The following is a 21,900-nucleotide window of genomic DNA, read 5'->3' as shown; positions in this document are numbered from 1 at the left end:
TTCCAAATCATAATAGTTAATATTAATTCATACAGAAGTTAATATTTACTTTTGGCTAAATTTCCACAGCCGTCAAAATTGGAAAAAAATCAACGTCAAAGCTACCGCCCCATCGAGACCCTCTTGTACATGCTGAAATCCTCCGTTTGCTTTCACGTATGAAAACCCTTCGCCATCCTCGTTGGAAGTAACCAGCCTGTGATTTGAGAAAAGGTCTGACAGTTAAGTCTGACAGCGGTATTTCGAGAGAAGTGCGAAAAGACTGGAAACTAGGAAAAACAAAATGGCGGCCGCCGAAACGTGATCTTAAAAACTACAGTTTACAAAGGGAAGATGCAGGTTTCCCAGCCCAATAATGTCAAGATCTACAACCTTTCTGCCGGAAAATCATTGCCAGAGGTATTGAAGGAAATCTCTTGTTATATTTGTTCGTTTGGAAGCAGTTTGTGCTTGTATTAAGATTTTGCACGTGTTAAAGTAAGGCATAGCAATGGTCAATGATCTGGAGCTACGTACACTTCGTTTCTTTTCTCTTTCTGGCTGGACTTTTGCATCATTGTTTGAAAATTGAAAGTGTTTCATTTCTTTTCTTTTTGTTTTAGTGGCTTTCTGAACGAAAGAGGCGGACGTTGCAAAAGAATGATATTAGTAAGTTTTAAAGTCATGCATAAAGTCATCTGAGAAAATTAATGTAACCTTAATTTAAGCTTAATGGTTTTCTGCATGAGCAGCACTTATAAAGATAAGGAAAGGAATTTCATTGACCTTAGTGGACATGGTAAAATTATAAGACCTCATTTGTATCTTCAACTTAGGAGCAAAACTTCAAGTCAGGTGGTAATTCGGCTTACCTTTTGCCACTGAAAACAATACTTTTCCTGTTGTTGTTTTTTCTTCCCCGATTGTGATGTTTTGGAGAAACTTGTACTTTCCTTATTAGATATCAGAAGACGAATTGAGCTTCTTCAAGATTTTGAGATGCCAATTGCTTCTACAAATATCCTTGTTTCTTCAGACAAACAGTACATTATGTCATCAGGTGAGGTTTGGCCAGGTTGTCATAAATTCAAAGATTCAATTTCTCCCTAACTTTTTTCTTCGCAAGGTTGATTTTGCCCTGTACCCCTACCCCCTGGACAAGATTGCTTTTAACTGTTCCCCACAAAGTCCTGGCCCCAGTTGTTCAAAAGCTGGAGAGCGCTATATCCACTGGATAAATCACCATCCAACAAATAAGTGTTAGGGAAACCACTGGATAGTGTTATCCACCTTTTAAACAACTGGGGCCAGGGGTTTCCCATTGGGGATGGTAATAGCTACATTCATTATATTGATAAACTTGAACCATTTAAAACCTTTGTGTTTCTTGGTGTTTTGGAAACCATTGTAAGTTGGTGTTTGCTTTTGTGTTGTGGTGTGGGTATTGTTTATTGTCTTTTCAATCTTTTGTATGACATCATGGGTGATTACACCTGTCGGCAACACCAAGAAACTACCTAAAAACTTAAGCCTTAGTGCTTTAAGTTATTGTGACCCTTTTAGTTCAATTATAGCAAAAAAAGTGGGGACCAAAATTGCTGTGAAAATTGCCATTTTGGCATAGTGTGTTCTGCTCTACGATTATGTGTCAAGCAGCAATGTTTTTATTGCTTTGTGGTTATGGTCCTTTTAAGTTTTCTGTGAGATCATGCACCCTTAAAATAATAATTGCATGTCAAATTTGATTGAAGTACCAGTAGTTGGTAAGGCATTTCCAGTGTTTCTCTTTAACTCATGATGTACTATTTTATTATACTTTTCTGGGGATTAATATTTTCTGTTTGGTGACTGTAGCTCTATAGCTCTGTAGCTCTGTGCTGCAGAGAGGACATCAGAAAGAGCGCGTTGAAAACATGAAATAACAAAATGGTGAAAATGAAGAAATGATGAAATGGCAAAATGACTAAAATTATTTAGAAATAATACATATTTCATTTTCTTTTACTGGGTTTTCTCCCTACAATTCAGTTGGTGGAGTTGCTTCTCGACCCCACAGCTCTTCTCTGTTTCGCAGCCATAAGATCTAGAGGCTCTGTTGACGAGATCGTTGTCAGGCAGACCTTGTGTGATGTGTGTGCGCAAGCTCATCATATGCGCCGAAAATAGCTCTTTCGTGGGAAAATTAACTGAAGTGTCAGCGGTGACATCGAGCTGGCGGAGTGTATTACAAAGTGAAGCTACAACTGTTACGTATGTGAGGATGGGGAAGTAAAAAGTCCATACTTGAAAAAAGGATTCTAACAGCTCTCCAAATAAATAGGGTGTATAATTTTGTGTGAGTCTGTCCTAATTATTTTATTATCAACAGGGTATTGCATGCACAATTGATTTGATTTGCTTTGTTTACTCTACTAACCCCTTGTAACTTCTACAAAGGCAATGACCAGAAGTGAATTTGCCCTGACTAATGCAATTGCCAATAAATGGCTTTAAAGGAAAACAATGGCATTTTGTCCTTTTTCCTAAACAGGGTAATAAAATTGAGGGTGTTGTCCTAAACAGGCTATGTATTTTTAGGATTTTTTGTCCTAAGCAGGGTTAGGGTTTCAAAATTTCAGTAGATCACCTACCCTGGGAATGAGAAAGATCATGTGACTCTAACTAGTCACAAACAGAAATTGACTGTACTGCAATGGCAAAGCAATTTTGAGAGGTTTTGTATGCTGAGCAGAGTTTTGCCAGTTCAAAGAAAGCAAAAAAAATAATGACTGGGCTCCAAAAAGGAACAAGTAGTCAGTTGTTTTTACTGTTTAAGAAAGCCATTTCATCACTTTGCCATTTCGTCATTTTGCCATTTTTTGTTTTAAACACGCCCCATCAGGAAGGGCAGGAGAGATTGGGATTTGGCTGTGGTGAAATGCAACCTGGAGAATAAAAAAAATTCTTTTGCTTCCTCTTTCAGTGATTTTGCATTTTGCATTTTGCTCTGCATCTTACCCTTTGTGTGGATGTATACTGGTAAAGGGAATCCATTTTTTCATCTTCCCTTTCTAATAATGATTAACTGGACTAGTACGACTAAGGTGATTAATGCTTTAGTTTAGTGAAATAATAACTCACATTGTTGCACACTCATGAGAATTAACTTTCCATTTTTTCTTAAAAATATATAGGGGTTTACAAACCTCGAGTACGCTGTTATGAAACATCAGAGCTCTGCATGAAGTTTGAACGATGCTTGGATTCTGAGAGTAAGTGTAAAGTCTTTTGCTTCGTTAAAAAAAGTTGTGTGTGTTTACATTGCCAAAGGAGTTCAAATTATAATATTATTGTTGCCCTGAGCTATTAATTTGATTAATTAATTTTTATTGTTCTTTCTTTTTACAGTTGTGAAATTCTGTATACTATCTGAGGACTATTCAAAGGTGATTTTTGTACATGTTAGTTACAGGTCAAAATGAAATTCAGGCTAAAATTTTTTAACCTAGGTTGTTTCTCTATTTTTTTGTTACTTATCCCTAATTATTCATGAATTACGGTCAGGAGGCAAAGAAAATTGGGAATCAACCTAGGCTAAAAAATTTTAACCTGAATATAATTTTGACCTGTATTACAACAGGCTTTATAACTTTTTTGTTTATTAAAGCAAAGTAAACAAAATGATAATATCAGCACTTAAGTAAAGAAGTGTAGTAAAGATCGAATTGTAGGAAACGCACAAATTTCTGTGTTGTGCAAAACAACTGCATTAATACCCCTGAATGATAGAGAATAATAATTATTATTTCCTTCAATTTCATTTACTAATTTTAACCTGTGTTTATTTTCATAATTTTGCAGATGGTGTTTCTAACCTGTGACCGATGTGTGGAATTTCATGCACAGGTATGTTTTACATACAGAACTCAAGAAAGAAGTAAGAAAGAAAGAAAGAAAGAAAAAACTTGAATTTCTGTTTGTCATGTAAATTAACTCTGGGCAAGTACATGTGACTCTCATATTATTTCGTATTGCCTGGCAGCCATTCCTTGTTTATAATTTTGTTTGAGGATGATGTGCCTGAACCCTTGCCCACTGGGAAAGTCGGTTGTGATTACTTACCCAGCAAGAAAATCTACTCATCCTAGACTGCTACCGGATGGGGCTTTTTTCGTGTCCTTGTATATTATGTTAAAATTTTAGAAGACTAAAAGTATCCATAATAATATATATTGTTCAGTATTTTTAGTTTACTAGTAAACTGATCACTGTTTTTGTGTCAAACAAACAAGTTAAATTATGCTTTTCTAAATAACAGTAAATAATATAGATCATGTACACTGTACTTTTTGCACTAATTGATTATACTTTTTAGTATGGACGGTATTATCGCACCAGAATTCCCAAGTTTGGACGTGATCTTGTTTATCATTACCCATCATGTGATCTTTATTTAGTTGGAGCAAGGTAATCTTAAATAAGTATTCTTCTGATGATTTTTACCACTGTTAGATAATACAGAATTCCCTCCTGGGGCCCGTTTCTCAAAATGCCAGGAAACATTTTGTGCCTGAAGGCAAATAATGATATCCACACCTGTGGAATAGCAGCACAGTTCCTTGTCCATAAGCCACTCAATTTTGCTCTGTTAACTGATAGTTTCATTTCATTATTTTCAAAATTATTGAAACTTTGATCTTGAATGTAAATGTGGCAAACACAAAACTTCTTTCCGGGCCCAAAAAGTTACTGGGACTGTCAAGAAACAGGCCCCTGAATAGAATCAGACAGGTTTTTTTAGATCTGCTAGTAGTTTTTTATTCATTTATCTCACACTGATCCAGGGCTGTCATTAAGAGCTGGGGGCCGGGGATTTCCCCCGGCTACTATGAATGTGGTCCCTGGCTACTTTCACTGGAAAATAGAAGAAAAATAGAACCAACCTTAGCTGTTTGATTCCCCACCTTCTTGTTGTATTTACCCAGCAACTTGAAATCTTAATGACAACCCTGCTGATCCTTCATTTAAAATAGTGTTCACCGTCTTTACCTCAGGCTTGTTGTTTTGATTACATTATTTCATTTGATTGGTTTATAACTATGGTTTATCACATTGTATAATAAATTATTATTAATTTTTTTTAATTTGTAACTCAAAGCAAATTACAGAGTTCATTTTTCAACAGTAGTTCTTTTTATTGTTTAACAGTTCTGAAGTTTACAGATTAAATCTTGAGCAAGGACGATTTTTGAACTCTCTACAGACTAGTGCTGTGTAAGTATCCTTTTACAGTTAATTATATTTGCCATATTACATCTAGACAGTATTACAATATTTATTTTGATTTCAGGGAGATAAACACTTGTGATATTAATCCAGTTCATCAGCTTTTTGCTGCAGGAACAGCAGAGGTACTTGTAATCTTTTTTGATGACTTCATCTTGATAAATAAATAAATTATGTCAAAAAAACTTGGCAAATGTACACCTGTATGGCCATCTAAAATTAAAAACAAGCTTGGTCATTAATACAGTCAAATCTTAATTGGCAATCATGCTCATTCTGGTTTGGTTTAAAAAAACTCTTCACCCTGGAAAAGTTAGCTGGAAAAGTTGTCCTTGACTATTAAAACTGATGACGTCACAAGTTGTAGAGGGGACGTAGTTTCCCACGGGCAGCAGTTCAGGGGCAAATAGGTTAACTATTACTTAATTATTTCTTCCACCCAATTATGCAGTACAGCTGTATATACATCATGTCAAACAGTTTTTTTTGGGCCAAAAATACCCAAAGTACCGGTAGTCATTATAAAAAACTAAGAGTGTTGCAACCATTGCTTCTTTCTCTTCTCCTTCTTTAATTTTTTACTTCTGGCTTTTTTTTTCTCCTTTCCTTTTTTCTTTTGCTAGTGCCATTTTGAGCTTATCGGGCACGAAAAAAGACCGTGACTTTTGGCCATTTTTTACTCAAGTGACTGCAAATTTTGTTAGGTTTTCAAAATATTGGCTAGATCGATACATACCTAAAAATGTTACCTTGTAACTTACACTGAATCAGGTTGTCACTAAGATTTCAAGTTGCAGGATAAATACAACCAGTAGGCAGGGAATCAAACATCTAAGGTTTTCTTTTGGTTCTATTTTTCTTGTATTTTCCTTTGAAAGTAGCCAGGGGTCATGTTCATAGTAGCGGGGGGAAATTCCCGGCCCCTGCCCCTTAATGACAGCCGTGCTGAATGTATTTTCATTTTTTCAGGGCCATGTAGAATGTTGGGATCCTCGATCCCGTAGCCGGGTTGGTGTTTTGGATGTTGGAATGAGTGGACTTGACTTCCAGAGGTACAGAAAACTAGAATAATATTGCATTTACATGTATACTGTATCTCGTATCGGAGACCCAGGGGCAGTCAGTCGGGTCCGGAGAAAAGGCAGGACGAAGGTGGAAGAGCCCCTGGGCACCGACTCTCACCGGACCATTTCCAAAAATTCAAGCGGATGCCGGCTCCTGGCACAAAAAATGGTTTGTATTATTGTGCTCAATCGGTGAACACATCTCCTGAGTTCCTTTCGTCTGTTCGTACACGACAGCTATTGTCTCGCCACACTTGCCCGGTTTGTTCACCAAGCTTGTGTGTGCAAGGGAAACTTTTATTTTCTACTTTCCTAACCAGAAACAAAGGAACTACCGATGAGTCGAAATAACTTTTGGAATGCTATCAGCAGGAGCAATTGAATCTTTTCCTTCATGACGCTTCCGAGCTGACGCAGAACCTCGTCAGTGCACAGTGATGTGTACACTCATCTCAGCTGATGCGTCCATTGCGTCATTTTTGGGTCTGCATTGTTCACTTAGTTCTGGCCTGCACTGTATTGGCTGAAGATCGATATTGGTCAATTATTTAACAATCAGACTAACCATACAAACAGCTGTTTTCCTCCCCTTGTTTCTAGGTCTACTGTCAGTTTGTACTTGCATGACTGTACATGTACATGTGTATTACAATGTCATTTTGCAACTGTAGTTATAACGGACCTTTTTCTAATGGTTATTTCAGTTTGGACAATGTTCCTGCTGTGACGGCACTCTTGTTCAGGGATGGTCTGACCATGGGATTAGGAACCAGTACAGGACATGTGAGTTCTAAAAACCACACACTGCTTTCTATAATACCACCAGTCTTGAACAAAATTATGCCTTTGTTTTAATTTTTTGTTTAATTTTTGGCTGTAAAACCAGCTGGGAGGAGAATGGGGAACACGATCATGGTGGCCCAGCTTCCACACCAAAAAGCACTTCCACACTCTTATCCTGCCAGCTTTGCTGATAGTGTCAAGTGTGTAGAACAATCACACGATCATTTGCTATTTTTGACAGGTTCTGCTGTATGATCTTCGCTCCACCAAGCCTTTGTTAATTAAAGATCACCAATACGGTCTGCCGATTAACAGTATTGCATTTCAAGACAAGCTTGGCGTTGTCTTGTCAGCTGATTCTAAGATTCTAAAAATCTGGGACAGAGAAACAGTGAGTATAGTTTCTTATCAAAACTAATACGTTTGAAGCTAACCACAACGGCCACCTTGGGGACAGACAAAAGTGGCCCTTTTGGAGAGGTGGCCGTTATGGTGAGGTAGGGGGTGTAAATAAGAATTTTGTTTTAGGGAGTACAGCATGTTTATTGCGACAAAACTTTGCGTAAAAACATTTTAAGAAATTAAAAAAAAAAAAACATGACGACGTTACGACGTTCTCAGAGGTCATTATCAAGTCAGAAAATAGTGTATATACTCAGAGTGAGTCCATTAGTGCGAAACTCTTTGTTCAACTTGTAGCATATTTTGACTCGTTACTTTTCTTTTTAATGATCTATTATATTTTCTTGTATGCGAGAACGTCGAAACGACCTCATGTTTTTTAACGTTTTTTAAAACTTTCTCCAAATGTTTTTAAGCAAAGTTTTATCGCAATTTTTCATAGCCAGGGGCTGAAGGTGTTTTGCTTTTAATTTTTTTTTCACATGAACAACACTCTTATCCCTTGGTTTTTTATGCCATAGGGGAAACCATTCACATCAATAGAACCACCTACAGACATAAACAATTTGTGTCTTTATCCTGATTCAGGTGAGAACTGCCATAACTTTAACATAAGTACATGTAAAGGGAATAGTTAGATGGTATCATTTGTGCTGTAGTGGTTATGTTGTACATGTACGTAAAATCGATTTAAGGTTCAATCAGTTTTCAGCCTGGTTTGATTTCAAATTTCCCTTGTTTCGTAGCCCTAATTATACATAGGAGAGAAAAGAAAACCTGGTTTAACCTGAGGAAGGATTTTACCCAGAACGGTTACCATGAAGCTACGTAACTGCCGTGGCAGTTTTGATGTTTTCCGGTTTTTCTTGGTCAAGAAAGTTCGCTTTAAAGTAATATCTCTCATATTTCTCTAAGTGAATTTATAACTCATAGTTCTATCCCTCCTATCAAGATACTTTTCCTTGCGTGTATGTCTAGTTTTTTGTCCATGCATCCTACAGCTGTACATAGCCATGTATTATGGCCGTACATCAACATGTACCATGTGCGTTGTCACTATGACTTGTTTGTTTAGCTCATTGTATATTGCATCGTACTTTTTCAATAGGTTTGGTGTTCATGGCAACTGAATCACCCAAAATGCTGATCTACTATATCCCGGTAAGTCTAAACTATAGTCCTTGTAAATACTCAAGCTTTTTTTATTTTCGATACTGTTTCAGTGTAGCTCAGTCTTCAAACTTTTAACTTTTAGTTTCAACTAATACTATAGATTAAAAATCCAACGGAAATTTTGTTTAAACCTCTGGGTCCTGTTTAAGTGTGTCTTTGACTAAGGACAGTTTGAAAAGGAGGTTACTAAAATCGGAAATCTGGGTTTCAGAACCATTTTTCCTTCGTTCTTTACGCTTCTTGCCGCTGCCTGTGAGCGGGAAGACCTCTGTCTAGCATCCAGGATATGGCTGGTACGGTCGAAAACGTGACCGGCGCGGTGTGAACACCATAACCGAATAAATTTTTACACGAACAAGGTGCGGATAAAGTAGCTTCGACAAAAAGCACAACATAAGCTTACGTCTTGTTTTGTTTTTCCCCTTCCGCTGTAGTTTCGCCGGCTCTCCACAGTTTTCTTTATCGACAGTGAAACAAACGAAACTATTCCACTCCATTTCTGAAATGTTCCTCACTTTTTTAACGAGAAAAAACTCTTTGAGAAAAACTTTTCTCCTCGAATGTGTGCGAAGCGGCGCTCAGCAACAGGGGCACCCAACGACAATTTTCGGAAAAATATCTGTTCGGAAGACGATTTGAGATCTAGAATTTTCGGAACATTTGTTGTAAAATTTCTTGCTTGCCTGCCTCTCCTAGGATTTTCGAACATCTAGGAAGTGGTAAAATTGCCCATTTTCAACGGATTTTTACCCTAAAAAGGTCACCTAGAATTTTCGGGAGCCTTTTTTCTGGCCGAAATTTTCGAACAGGTAAGTTTTGATCCCTATAATTTTCGGATCACTAGACTTTCAGCTAGGAAATCCGAACAGATGAAAAATTTATAGGGGATAAAAATATGCCCATATCCACCGTTTAAATACTAAAATACGTTTAACAATACTATGTTTAAGTGGTTTTGAACTATATTTTCGTTGGGTGCCCCTGCAGCAAGCTGCAACAAAATGCGGGAATTTTAGCGCGAAACTCACACACCTCTGTGGCTTCTTATTGGACGTATCATTTTTCTCACATGAGAAAAAACATCGTTCCCGATTCTGATTGGACGTATCATTTTTTTCACGTGTGAAAACCATAGTTCACACCTCTGATTGGCTAGAACTCATTTGCGTATCAAAATTCACAACACAACTTTTTGGTGAGTATTTCTCAGTATGTATATAATACATGGATACGTGGTAACTTAGTTGGGAGACACCATTTAAAATTTGCTAAAGTAACGCCACTGACAAAAGTTAAAGTTCACCCTCGTTCGTTCGTTCCGTGTGAACAATGCAAAGAATATTGAATGGTTCCGTGTGAACGAAGTGTCCGGTCAAATTTTCAAGCCGTGTGAACGTAGCTGGAAGTGACAGGGTTGCGTGTGTGAATAGAACATCCTAATGTTTGCGTTGTTGCAGTCTCTTGGTCCAGCTCCAAGATGGTGCTCATTTCTGGACAACTTAACAGAAGAGTTAGAAGAAGACCAGCAGCCAACTGGTCAGTGAATGTTTCTTAGCCTTGAAATCGCCATTTATAGTGGGGGTAACCCCAATTCTTTCTGCCACCTCGCAAGCAAATTGCAAGGTGGGACACTTATTTTGCGGGCAGAAATCCATCCCCCCCTCCCTCTTGTCAAACAAGCTTAAATCCTCCTTGCTGTCTGAGACGCAAATCTCTGTCAGCGAGTTTTGACACTTACTCTGGTATTAACTTTCCCTGTGAAAATTAGGACTAATACAAATTGGAAGCTCATTGTTGCCACATGGAGTTGTTTTGACTTACGTTGTTTGGTCATTGACCTGATTTTTCTCCAGTCCTGTACTAATTTTCTGCACATACACGTTAATCGCCCACAAGGCCGGATTTTATACCTTAATGTTTGTTCTTTATGTTTCTTTACAGTTTATGATGACTACAAGTTTGTGACTAAGCAAGACCTGGAGAGTTTAGGTACAGTGAAGCTATAGTATGAAATAGTTCTGAACTACTGACCGATCGTTACGTCTGTTTACTTAGCTCTATCGTTTCAATTTTTATTGTTATTCACATGGTACATGTATTTCATTAGGCATCGTGACATAGCTGTTAGCAGCTATCATTTCCAGTTTTGCCTTACAATAGCCGTGGCTAAATGACACCCTGTAAAATAATTAAATCACCTTTCTTCCGCCTCTTCATGACATTCTTGAGTGTGTCGATTGGAATATTGTTTTCTTTGGCCGTCGCCTGCACTCTATTGGGGAGCCAACCACATCATAGGTATCAGCTACAATTAGGGTCATCAGCCGAGAAAAGCTGAGTTTCACTCAATAAGATTGCATTGTAATCTTTTAACTTTTAATCTTTTTGTATCCCTTAGGTCTGGCACATTTGATGGGTACCAACCTATTGCGGGCCTACATGCACGGATACTTTATAGACATGCGTCTCTATCACAAGGTAACCATGGTAATTCGTACTCGGAAAGTTTGAGTGTAGTTGTACACATTCTAGAGTATAGTCGTATATACTGTCAGTTATTTACTGACAGCACTTGGTTGAAGTTGATGTTGACGTGGACTGGATGTTGATGTTTCTTTTTAAATTTCTTCCCAGGCCAAATCTGTTGCCGAACCTTTTGCATTTGAAGAATATCGCAAGAAACGCATCCAGGATAAGATTGAGGAGGAACGCGCCAACAGGGTCAAGCTAAAGGTAGGCAAAATTAAGGTGTCATTTACTAGTATGTTTGTTTGAAAACGATGCTATATTCGCATTATCTTGGGCGTTGGACACAGGTGGAAATGAGGTACATTTAATCAGATTGGAAACTAACACTTACACTGCTTTTTGTCTTTTGCTAGAAACTTCCCAAAGTAAACAGAAACTTGGCGGAAAAACTGATAGAAGAGAAGAGGGATACTAAGAAACATACGGTTTCGGTATGTTATTGTAATCTGCACTCTATGTCTTCTTCTTCTTCTTTCAAGAAACCCCCACCTCCTTCAAAAATGAAGATTCTTGTGTCAAAGAGTGTGAGAGTATATGTAGAGTCATTCACGTAGACTTGTGGGATTACATGTAGATGTAGATTACATGTTTTTCGTTTTCAGTTCATATTTAAAAGGTAATTTTTAATTGATTTAAAACGTTGACACCCTTTTCGGCATAGTTTTTAATATTTTCGAAGTCGTTTGCATTGCTGACTCGGGCCCCGTCCACACGTATCCGTTTTTGTCTGAAAACTACGGAGACTTTTTTCCCTCCGTTTTCAAAAAAATGCGCGTCCACACGAGGCGTATTCGAACCGTTTTAGCCCGTCCATACGAAAACACTAAACAATGGAAATACGATAGCACTCCTCACAGAGTATGCATTATGCTAGTAGTATGTATAACATCATCGTATTCGAAAACCTCTGTTTTCATCCGTCCACACGTAAACGAGTGGCCAGCGTTTTCAAAAATCTTCACTGTGGAGAGCGTTTTTGAAAAGATGCGTTTTCGGTGACCGTTTTCCCCGAATGCGTGTGGATGGTAGGCACAACCGGAGAAAGAATCTCCATTTTTAAACAAAAACGGATACGTGTAGTCGGGGCCTCAGACTTCAAGTATTTGCCTTGATTATTCCGCCTTGTTTACTTGTCGCTTTGCTTTGTTTTTCAGTCTTCTGACGTCAGCAATCCTTTGGGAGATGACAGATTCTCGGCCATGTTTTTGAACCCAGACTTCCAGGTGGACGAGGAAAGCGAGGTAAAGCAGAGTTACATTGCTCAAGTGTTGTATAATATTTATCAAGATGCTGTCAACGTAAAAATGTTTTTGCGCTCTAGAAACTGAAAAGCTCTGAAAAGAACGGTCGACTGTGGCCGGCGCTAAATTACCATCCGACTATGGTACGATAATGGATAAGAAATTAGGAAAACCAGGAAATATTTCTCCCAAGAATAGCCCAATTCTGAGTTTTCTTAATCCTCTGTCAAAACGTGGCCTGTTGCACAACCTTTCATGGCATACATGTATGAAAATGAGAGTGAATGAAAATTCATCTTCATAATAGAAGAGTAAGTACCACCAGAGGCTTTTGAAAATTAATGAGGCCAAAGATATATATCGGCGATATCCTTTTGCTTGATGTCTCTTTCATGGGGCCAAGATTCTACTCTGTTCAGAAAGGTCAAAATAACTGGACACTCTTCCTTAACTTAGTAAGCTAACAAACGTCCCACACTTAAAAGGACTGACATTTTCAGCATTACCTTAGAGTCCTGATTTTGTAAGACCTTCTTGATCTTTTGTTACCTCCTCTCATCCCTGTAGCCTGCGCGTAGATGTCTCATATTTCGTCTGTGCACGCGTTTGCATCCGGAAAGTCAATACTAAAAACCGTTACGTTGATGGTAAAGTGGTAAAAAACACGTAAAACGTTTTCTTCACTCCTTATTTTGTTTGGAGGGTGAAGCGAGACAGATATTTTGTCTCTTTAATCTGACTAGGCTATTTGTCAAGGTAAATTGAGACCATTAAGGAACTTTATGTTACTGCCATTGAAATTGTCGCTACCTTTTTTTTTTTGAAGGAATACAAACTTCTTCATCCAGTGGTTTCCAAGCATGAGAGAGAAAAACAAAAGCGGCAGAAGGAAAAGCAGAAGTTACTGGAGCAGTTTGATGAAATAGAGGTGAAGGCTGGAAAAAATAAATATCTTGAGTCCGAAATATCAACTCACTTCCTTGTATTAAGGAAGAGTAAAAATTATTCTGCCTAACTATTTTAAAGCATTCTTAAATGTTTCTGTGAACATTACAAAATTGAAAGTTTTGACAAAATATGACAGCTGAAGATTTGTTAGGCAACCATTACCCTTGAAGCAGCCCTAATACCAGCGTTTATGTTCTCCGCACCATTCTCCATATTTTAAATCTAGATATTTTGTCTGATTAAGCTGTTTTAGTGAAAGGAGAAATTAGATTCTTGTCACTGTTAGGTTTACTAATCAAATAAACCCGGAACTCTCACTACTGGTTACTGGACTTCATGCTTCGAAACTACAATTAGATTTTCTTATTCTATAGGCGAATCTTGTTGTGTTTCATTTCTGCTGATAAGAATGCGAAGTATTGAGACGTCGTCCTATATAAAAGTTAAGGTCAAAAGTTGAAAGAGCTCGTCAACTTGAGCAATTTGTGTAATTGTCAGCTCTTCCAAGCAATATCAAAGGAAATAGCACCCATCGAAAACTTCGAAATTGCTGTTTGGTAAAAACACTAAAGAGCCCAAGGCATATATTTTTGTAAAATTTCGAGTTTTTAAGAGAGTATCTCGAAACTATTCGGTATCTTGGGCTAAAATTTTCAGAGACAACTAGTATGGTTATGCTCTTTAGATATTCAATTTTAGTACATACTAAAACAGTGGATAGTGTTTTTCGCGCGCTCTGATTGGCTACTCAATCAGTGAATATTCTTCACTATTCACTGATTCACCTCCAGTACCTCCGAGCAAGCTACACCAAACTCGCGTAAGTTTCGAGCAAAATGCCTTCCCGGTTGGCTGCCGTAACAAACAAAGAAATTTCACAACTAATTAAACAAGCTGTTCCCGAAATACACGAAGAAGGTGACGAAGTTCGGGGTGGAAGTTTTAACAGGTAAAGCTTTGTCTTTTTGACTTGAATTTATCGATAGCTGAAACCGGCGAAAAAGTTTTTGGTTTACAAATGTAAATTAAGCTTAAGTCTTGCGTTACTTTATTTAGTTGACTTGTTCATAAATAAGCTTAAAACTAAATTTAAAATCTTTTTTACAGAATGATTTTAAGAAAAAAAAGAATTCACAACTCCTTTTGAGGGAATTTCCCCGCAAGAGCTAAACAAATGCCTTCAAAAGTTTTATTTGTCGGCAAGAAAAAGCGACGACCGCGGCCGTTCAGTCATTACGCGCCAAAATTGTAATAGCTGCAGGCAACAGTAATTGAGTTAAAAATCATCATTTTTTGCCCAATTAGCTCACTGTTTTAGTATATACTAAAACAATTACTCACCTCAGTGTCGGTGGCTAGTGGTGGGTATTTACCTCGCCGCTAACGCGGCCTCGCTAAATTTCCACCACTGGCCACCTCCACTTCGGTGAATGATTGTTATTTATTTTTGTAATAGCTTGTTCAGAGAATGATAAGATTATATGTAAATGAGCCAAGGAATGTGAACAAATTTTCACCCATAGGAACCGGAGGGTATCCCTAGTGGGGAGGAAGAAAGCAGCAGCTCAGAAGACGAGAGGGAATGGCGCGAGGAACTCAAGAGACAACGTAAAGAAGCTAGAATAAATGAAGAGAAACAAGCTACCAGCAAACCAAAGTTTTACGAATTAAAATCAGGCGAAAACTTTAAAACCATAAAGTCTACCAAAGACGTGTTGACCTCGAAACAAAAGAAGTAAGTATGATAAGAATCTTTGGCCAAATCGCGGATCCCGGGTATATTCTTCCAGACCCTGATTAGAGGATCCTGCCTCCCAATAAATGGCGGACGAATATATTTTTCACCTGATCAATCAATCAATTAATCAATCAATTTATTGAACATCATTGCGTGGGATTGAGGTTGCCCTCAGTATCCGAACCACGGGCTCATGTAGGAAACGCATGACAAAATGTCGTACCCGGAACTCGTCTTAGTGATAAAGTCTGGGTACGAGATTTATTTTTCACGTCGCGTTTTGTGATCTCGCCGTCCCGGTTAACATGTGTGAAATGCAAACGAAAACTCAAATCTAGTGCAACTAGGAGGAAGCAGCAACGCAAGAAACGGAAAATATTTCATTTTTGAGCTATTTTGAAAAAATAGCTCATATGTCAGTGGTGTGAGCGTATGTATCTTTGTGGCTTTGTAACTTTGTATGTTCGGATGTTTGTTGCAAGAGCCAATAAGGTTGAAGGTACTATTAGTTGATGCTTAGGAACCAATGAGATCTTAGCATCTAGTTAAACATGACATTGGTAAAGGTCGAACAAGGGCACTTTGAGACCGCCATCTTGATCCTTCACAATTTTTTCGTCTTTTATTACGGGTATAGGTGTTTGGAAGCATTACATAAAATATCTTCATGATTCAAACGCTGTGAACAGTGATGCAACTGTTTAAGGGTTGATATTTAAGTGTGAATGCTGCTTCGAGGCATTTCTGACCTAATTCGGCTATCGGTACAACGCACGTCAGTGTGATTTCTGTTTCACCTGCTACAACTGGGTAGAGTATAAAAGATCATATATTTTCAAATCTCTTCCAATGAAGCAATAATTGATATTTAGATATAGACTTTTATTCGAAAGTATGCGCCCTATAAAATGTGGTTTTAGAAGTTTAAAAGGCAGCTTATTTTTTTGAAAGCTGTATCGAGTATTGTTAATCCTGTAAACAAGCTTTAAAAATATTATTCTCTCGCTTACAAAGTTCAACCGACCTTTTTCGTTCTATTTAGTAAAGATGCGTAACTTAAGTAGAAACAGTGGCGTTAGGGAATAAAATTGGAGGAAGCTAGTTGACACAATAATCATGATATAAGTAGAAATATATTTCGGCAGTTTGATAATTTTCTTGGAAGTTAATAAATGTTAGGCTATCAACCTTGACCTTGCATGAAACATAATTTAATTGCAGATGTTGTAGTAAAGCCGAGGTGATTTCTTAAAATCGTTTAAGAAAATTTTGTAACATCTTCACATGCAAATTGTGTGCATGAGTTATTTTTATAATTCTGTTTACTAGATTACTGTGTGATAACTCGAATTCCCTCACGTACGAACGACGAAAGGGGGCAAAGTCCGACACTTTCACGTGCCAGTTGTGTGACTGTACATCACATGCAGATTGGCTTTTCACAATAATAATAGTAACTTGGACGTATGAAGACCTGTTTCATTTAGTAACCAATGCCTTAAAAAAGGCTCTTGTCTTTTAGGAAGCAATAGCTTTTAAAACATGACGAAATAAGTTGTCGGAGTTAAAGACCGTTTCACAAAATTTTGTTAATAAATGTTAGGTTATCAACCTTGACGTTGCATGAAACATAATTTAATTGCAGATGTTATAATGAAGCCGAGGTGATTTCTTAAAATCGTTTGAGAAAATTTTGTAGTGAAGAATTTGCCTTTTTTTAACGTACGAATTGTAAAAGGGCCAAAGACCAACACCTTCACGTGCAAATTGTGTGCGTGAGTTATTTTTATAATTCTGTTTACTCAGCTAGTTTACTGTGTGATAACTCGAATTCCCTCACGTACGAACGACGAAAGGAGGCAAAGTCCAACACTTTCACGAGCCAGCTGTGTGACTGTACATCTCATGCAGATTGGCTTTTCACAATGATAAATAGTAACTTGGACGTGTGAAGACCTGTTTCGTTTTGTAACCAATGCCTTAAAAAAGGCTCTTGTCTTCTGAGAAGGAATAGCTTTTAAAACATGAAGAAATAAGTTGTCGGAGTTAAAGACTGTTTCACTGAGTAGAATCGCACGTGAAAACCTCGTGAATTATGATGATGCAACCATCTACCACAATGATAAAAATCCTGGTATTTCGTAACTATTCAGTATTCGATGAGTCACATTTTGGCTTAAGAAACTCCGAGAAAACCTTAGAGTTTTCCTTCTAATCAACGTTTGGTGAGTAGAAATTCATTTCACTTTAACGATTTGTTTAACTTGCACCAGATGTAACAGGGAAAGACAGAGAAAGTGAATATATAGCTTGAGGATCGACTCAGCTGAGCGTTTCGCGTTTTCATTTTGTACCGCAATACGCAATTTCGCACAAAAACCTAATCTACATTTAGGATGAAAGAGGTAGATTGATCACTCTTGGTAAGGTTACACCGAAGCATTGAAGTTACACTGAAGCATTCAAAATAGCTCATGCACGTTTAACGTGCCTTTGTTCTTACGTTTGTTGTCTTGCGCTTGAGTTTTGGACACGTGCGTGAACCAGTTACTTATGAACAGTTACGAAACTTAGATTATTTGCAGCAGGAGCAATTATTTATAATCTGTTTCCCTTTGAATCGAAATAGCAATCTGATACTAAGGTCGCTGTGAACACTTAGTTACACTATAGTCAAGTCAAGTTAGCCCTGTCATATTACGTTCGGTATTAATTCTTAGTGCATAAAATTCAATTTCCTACAAAGTCAAAACGTGAGCGTTTTGTTTTTTGTGTGTGTGTAGGGTATCCCTTGGTGAACGTCTTCAGCATGAAGAGAGTTCGGGTTTGATCCGGTCAACAGGTTCATCCTCGGGTGAAAAGGAGATAACTTTTCAAGTCATGAAGGTAAAAAAAGTACATCAATTTAACGTTACTAGTTTCAACATTTTTTAAAGATTCTCTTAAAGACTGAAATGTACTTGCTTAACCTTGTACCTAATGAAAAAAGTCATTTGAATTATGGTTTTTTATCGAAAATACGGACAAAATTGTGGCAGTATTTTACGATACCATAGGAGTTTATTGCCCTTAAATGAAGAAGGGCGTAATTGATTAATTGATTTTCTCTTGACTTCAACGGTATTTTTTACAGTCGTCCTTGAGTTTATTGTGGCTTGGGGTAATAGTGTAAACATAATTTCTTGAAAGAAATTGGCTTCTTTTTTATCAAGGCCAGAGTTTAACCGAGACTTGGCCTGGAACAGCTTTTAATGAATTTTAACAAGAAAGAATAATTGTTTTCTGACTGCATGCAGCCACGTTTTTCCTTTTTATAACTTTGAAATCGCTGTGCATCACGCGTTGAAATAAACGACCCTATTACGTCCATCACATTTTTGTTTCTTTTGTAGAGTAACAAAGAGACAAGGAGAGATGAAGAAATTCGTGCTCATGTTAAGGAAAGGAAAAAGTTTCGTCGATCAGCCAGCAGTGTTCTGGGGAATGAGAAACGAAAGCCGGTGTTCTGGAGAACGAGGAGAGTTAGATAACACGAAGCTGCGGCCACAGCGGAATTGATAAGCTTGTACTCTCCTGGGAAAAGAATTAAGACCGGACGGCTGTTCTGGAGAAGGAAGGGAGTTTGATGACGGCGTACACGAAGTGGTGGTCACAATGAGATTGATCAGCTTGCAGCAGTTTTCCCATTCACCATTTTCACATATACCATAGTGCATCTTGACCATTTTTTCCAATTTCTCCTGGGTATTACAGTCATCCCAAGAGAAATCGAAGGCAATGGTTATGTAAAATTGGTTACCCCCAAAACTTTTGGGGGTAAGCAAGGTGCATTATGGCCTATGTGAAAGTGTCCGTATATTTACAGAGTATCCGCAATAAGCGGGTCGAAAACACCTTTCATTGGAACAAAATACTAAAGGAATAAAAATTGATATTTGCTTCGTTAATCTACTCTCTAACTTATACAAAGCCAATATTCTATGGAGAGCTCAAGCAACGACTACGCGACGACGGTGAGGGTAAAAGGAAAAATGAATTTTGAGTGACGAGTCTCGTTTCTAGGCCTGTGGTTGACCCTGGGTTGCGACCTTCTTTCATTCTTTTTAATAGAAACACTCTCATTAGCAGTTGAAAAATTTTAAGTGTCTAAAAAATGGCAGCGACCGTTTATGAAAGGCGGAAATCCCGACGGCGAAGAAATGTACAAAAGAGCTTGATAACCGTGTAAAGGTGTTAAATTTGGATTGTAAAGTTATTGTCTTTTGCCGTTAACGTTGATGTGATACCTCATAGTCGATTAATCTGCAGATTTCGTGTAAGTATTTTGATCAGTAAGAGAGGGGATGGACTTTTCCACCGTTTTTTTTTCAACTTTCGACATGGCAGGCTCGTTCCCCCCACCATACAACGTCTGTAAATTTTCGTACCTTTGCGGAGCTATATCTTCGCTCGCTTATGTGATGTAGCACTTTTAAACTTGGCAATTTTACAAATTTTAAGGCGATTTTCCAGTGGTGCCAGCGGATTTTCCCTAACTTGTCCATGCCAAAAGTTGAAAAAAACCGTAAAAGGGTGTACACTACTTTCAGTAAATCTTATGTTCCCGCTTAACCTTACCTCCCCTCTTTTAGAACTAGGTACATGTATCTCGTTATTTATGCGAGGCAGCAGTCAACTTAAGTTTATACATTTCAGTTATAGTATCTTTCACGAAAATAGTCGGATCTTCCTCTGTGTTTTGTTATCGTTGACTCTGTTACGGCTCTTGGGTACAATAACGAGTATCATCTAACGTTGGTGTGGGTTTTAGTTTGTAGACGTGGAAAGGACCACAGTTACGCACCTTTATGTAAATACTAAATGTACATTGATAACGATTTCCATTGTATTTGTTGTAATAGCCGAAGCACACTTTCCGGCTGACTATCCCGTCGTCAACTGTTGGATGACTTCCCATTAACCATCCCTGAAAATGAGTATTGCAATAACCGTGTTGACGACAGCAACTTGCGGACATTTGTTTGCCTGTTATGAATGCGTACCATCCCTCAGGTAGATAGTGATCATTCGTGTGCATTACCGGTAATGACTTGAAACCAGTAGATCTCGTGTGGTCATCTATCGCCTTGTAACGTTTGCACTCCGGCTTATCCGTACCTAAAAGAAATTCAAAGGAAACAGCGTAGGGTTGGTCAATTCGTATGAATTAAAATTACAATTACAAAATGTAAAGTGGGGTCTTCAATCACCCAGTCACAAAACTCAAATCATTATTTATGTCCGTCCTAAAGGTAATTCCCTTAAAACGATGCACTATCCAGATTTTTTTAAGCTTGACACAATTAACAGTCAGGAATTAAATGTGTCTGCAATACCGGTGCAGCTTTTAATTTGTACCAATTAAGCTGACCCGAACCTATTTATATGCGTGTTGCCTGTGTATAGACGCTCCCATCCCTCGAAAAAAAAAGAAAAAAGAACCGGAAGAGAGTCGCCTTCCCCGGTTTTTTTCTGAGGGGAGGGAGTATTTATACACAGGCTATATCAGTACGAGTTGGTGGTGTTTTTGAATTGCTTTTTTCAGCAGGAACGATTTAAATGATTTTTGGTACCCTTAATAAAGAATGCTCGAACTTTATGAAAATCCGCTTCAATTATATTTTTGGTACTCTTACCCAAAGCTTTGTTACAAACATCAACTGAAATCAATGCAAGGTTTTGCTTGGTATAGTAATAAATTTGTTGTGAAATGTTTTGAAGGGAGTTGCAGTATAGGTGTTCAAGTCAAAACGTGTAGTTAGAGTCAGAGTTATATCGATTTATATGAATAAATCCTTACAACCGATTGGCTGAATAAGCTCAAAAACTTGGCAGATCTCAAGCCTAGGCCGAACTTTTCATGAGACGAACCAAACTCTTATTTGGGTCGACCTAACATAAGTTAAGATCGTCTGTTGGGTCCCATGGTTTGTACTGAACAACTTCAGACAAACAAATTTCAAGGATTTTTCAAGGACAAATTACAATTTTTAAGGACTAAGATTCACTTAATAAATCGGCATTCTTTAACCACCCTCGATCACCTGCACCCTGTTGGCTAAAACACGTCCTGAGACTTTGCAAAATGACTAGGTATGCCTTGCAATAACTTGAGGTACAGAAATAGCATTTGAAAAAAAGAATCAGAAATAAAATATTGTTCATGCACAAAAATGTTTTTACCTTACCCGTGAATTTTATAGGTTCTTACACCCAGGATGAGCCAAATTTGCCTTGGCAAAATAATCTAATTTTACAAAAAAAGGTGTCTGGCGTAGACAAGGTTGTGAATTTCAAGGACTTTTTAAGACCTATTAAAGAAGTCAGACAAGTACTTTTCAAGGACCTTAACCGAATTCAAGGACTTCTCAAGAAGATTAGTAAAATTCAAGACTTTTTCAAGATTGTACGAACCATGGGTCAGACGTCGACCTTAGGATGTTTTGAACTAATCAGGTAACTGAATCAGATCTCAGTAATAAATTTTCTTCCGAACGAGCTGAGGATAAACGTACATTATGACAGAAAATTTTAATTCATTGGTTTAGTTTGTCGCATGTGAAGGTCGACGTTTGTCCCAGAGACGATCTTCAAACGTTCTATTCGTCTGAAGCAGACGGATGGAACGCGTTGGACGATCTATGTAAACTCATAGAGACGTACGAACTTAACTGAGCCAGACGTCGAACTCTTTATCAACTAACTAAGTTTGGTTCATCTCATCAAAAGTTCGAGTTTG

General features: G+C 37.9%; 1 protein-coding gene across 1 annotated transcript; it reads left to right on the top strand.

The window, feature by feature from the left end:
• Positions 1 to 277: 277 nt before the first annotated feature.
• On the top strand, positions 278 to 19,003 carry LOC140951474 (nucleolar protein 10-like). Its single transcript, XM_073400732.1, has 24 exons — positions 278 to 399; positions 603 to 648; positions 941 to 1,039; positions 3,153 to 3,230; positions 3,367 to 3,404; positions 3,820 to 3,864; positions 4,334 to 4,425; positions 5,167 to 5,232; positions 5,309 to 5,369; positions 6,214 to 6,296; positions 7,013 to 7,091; positions 7,333 to 7,482; positions 8,015 to 8,081; positions 8,602 to 8,654; positions 10,124 to 10,202; positions 10,608 to 10,655; positions 11,065 to 11,144; positions 11,301 to 11,399; positions 11,549 to 11,626; positions 12,350 to 12,436; positions 13,263 to 13,364; positions 14,908 to 15,119; positions 17,906 to 18,008; positions 18,515 to 19,003. Exons 1-24 carry the CDS (start codon positions 334 to 336, stop codon positions 18,650 to 18,652), a joined length of 2,049 nt encoding a protein of 682 aa, XP_073256833.1. The 5' UTR covers positions 278 to 333; the 3' UTR covers positions 18,653 to 19,003.
• The last annotated feature ends 2,897 nt before the right edge of the window (positions 19,004 to 21,900 follow it).

The sequence above is a fragment of the Porites lutea genome, chromosome 11, assembly GCF_958299795.1.
Source record: "Porites lutea chromosome 11, jaPorLute2.1, whole genome shotgun sequence".
NCBI lineage: Eukaryota > Metazoa > Cnidaria > Anthozoa > Scleractinia > Poritidae > Porites > Porites lutea.
Note: the sequence above shows the minus strand (reverse complement) of the source record. Positions and strands in the feature narration are given on the sequence as shown.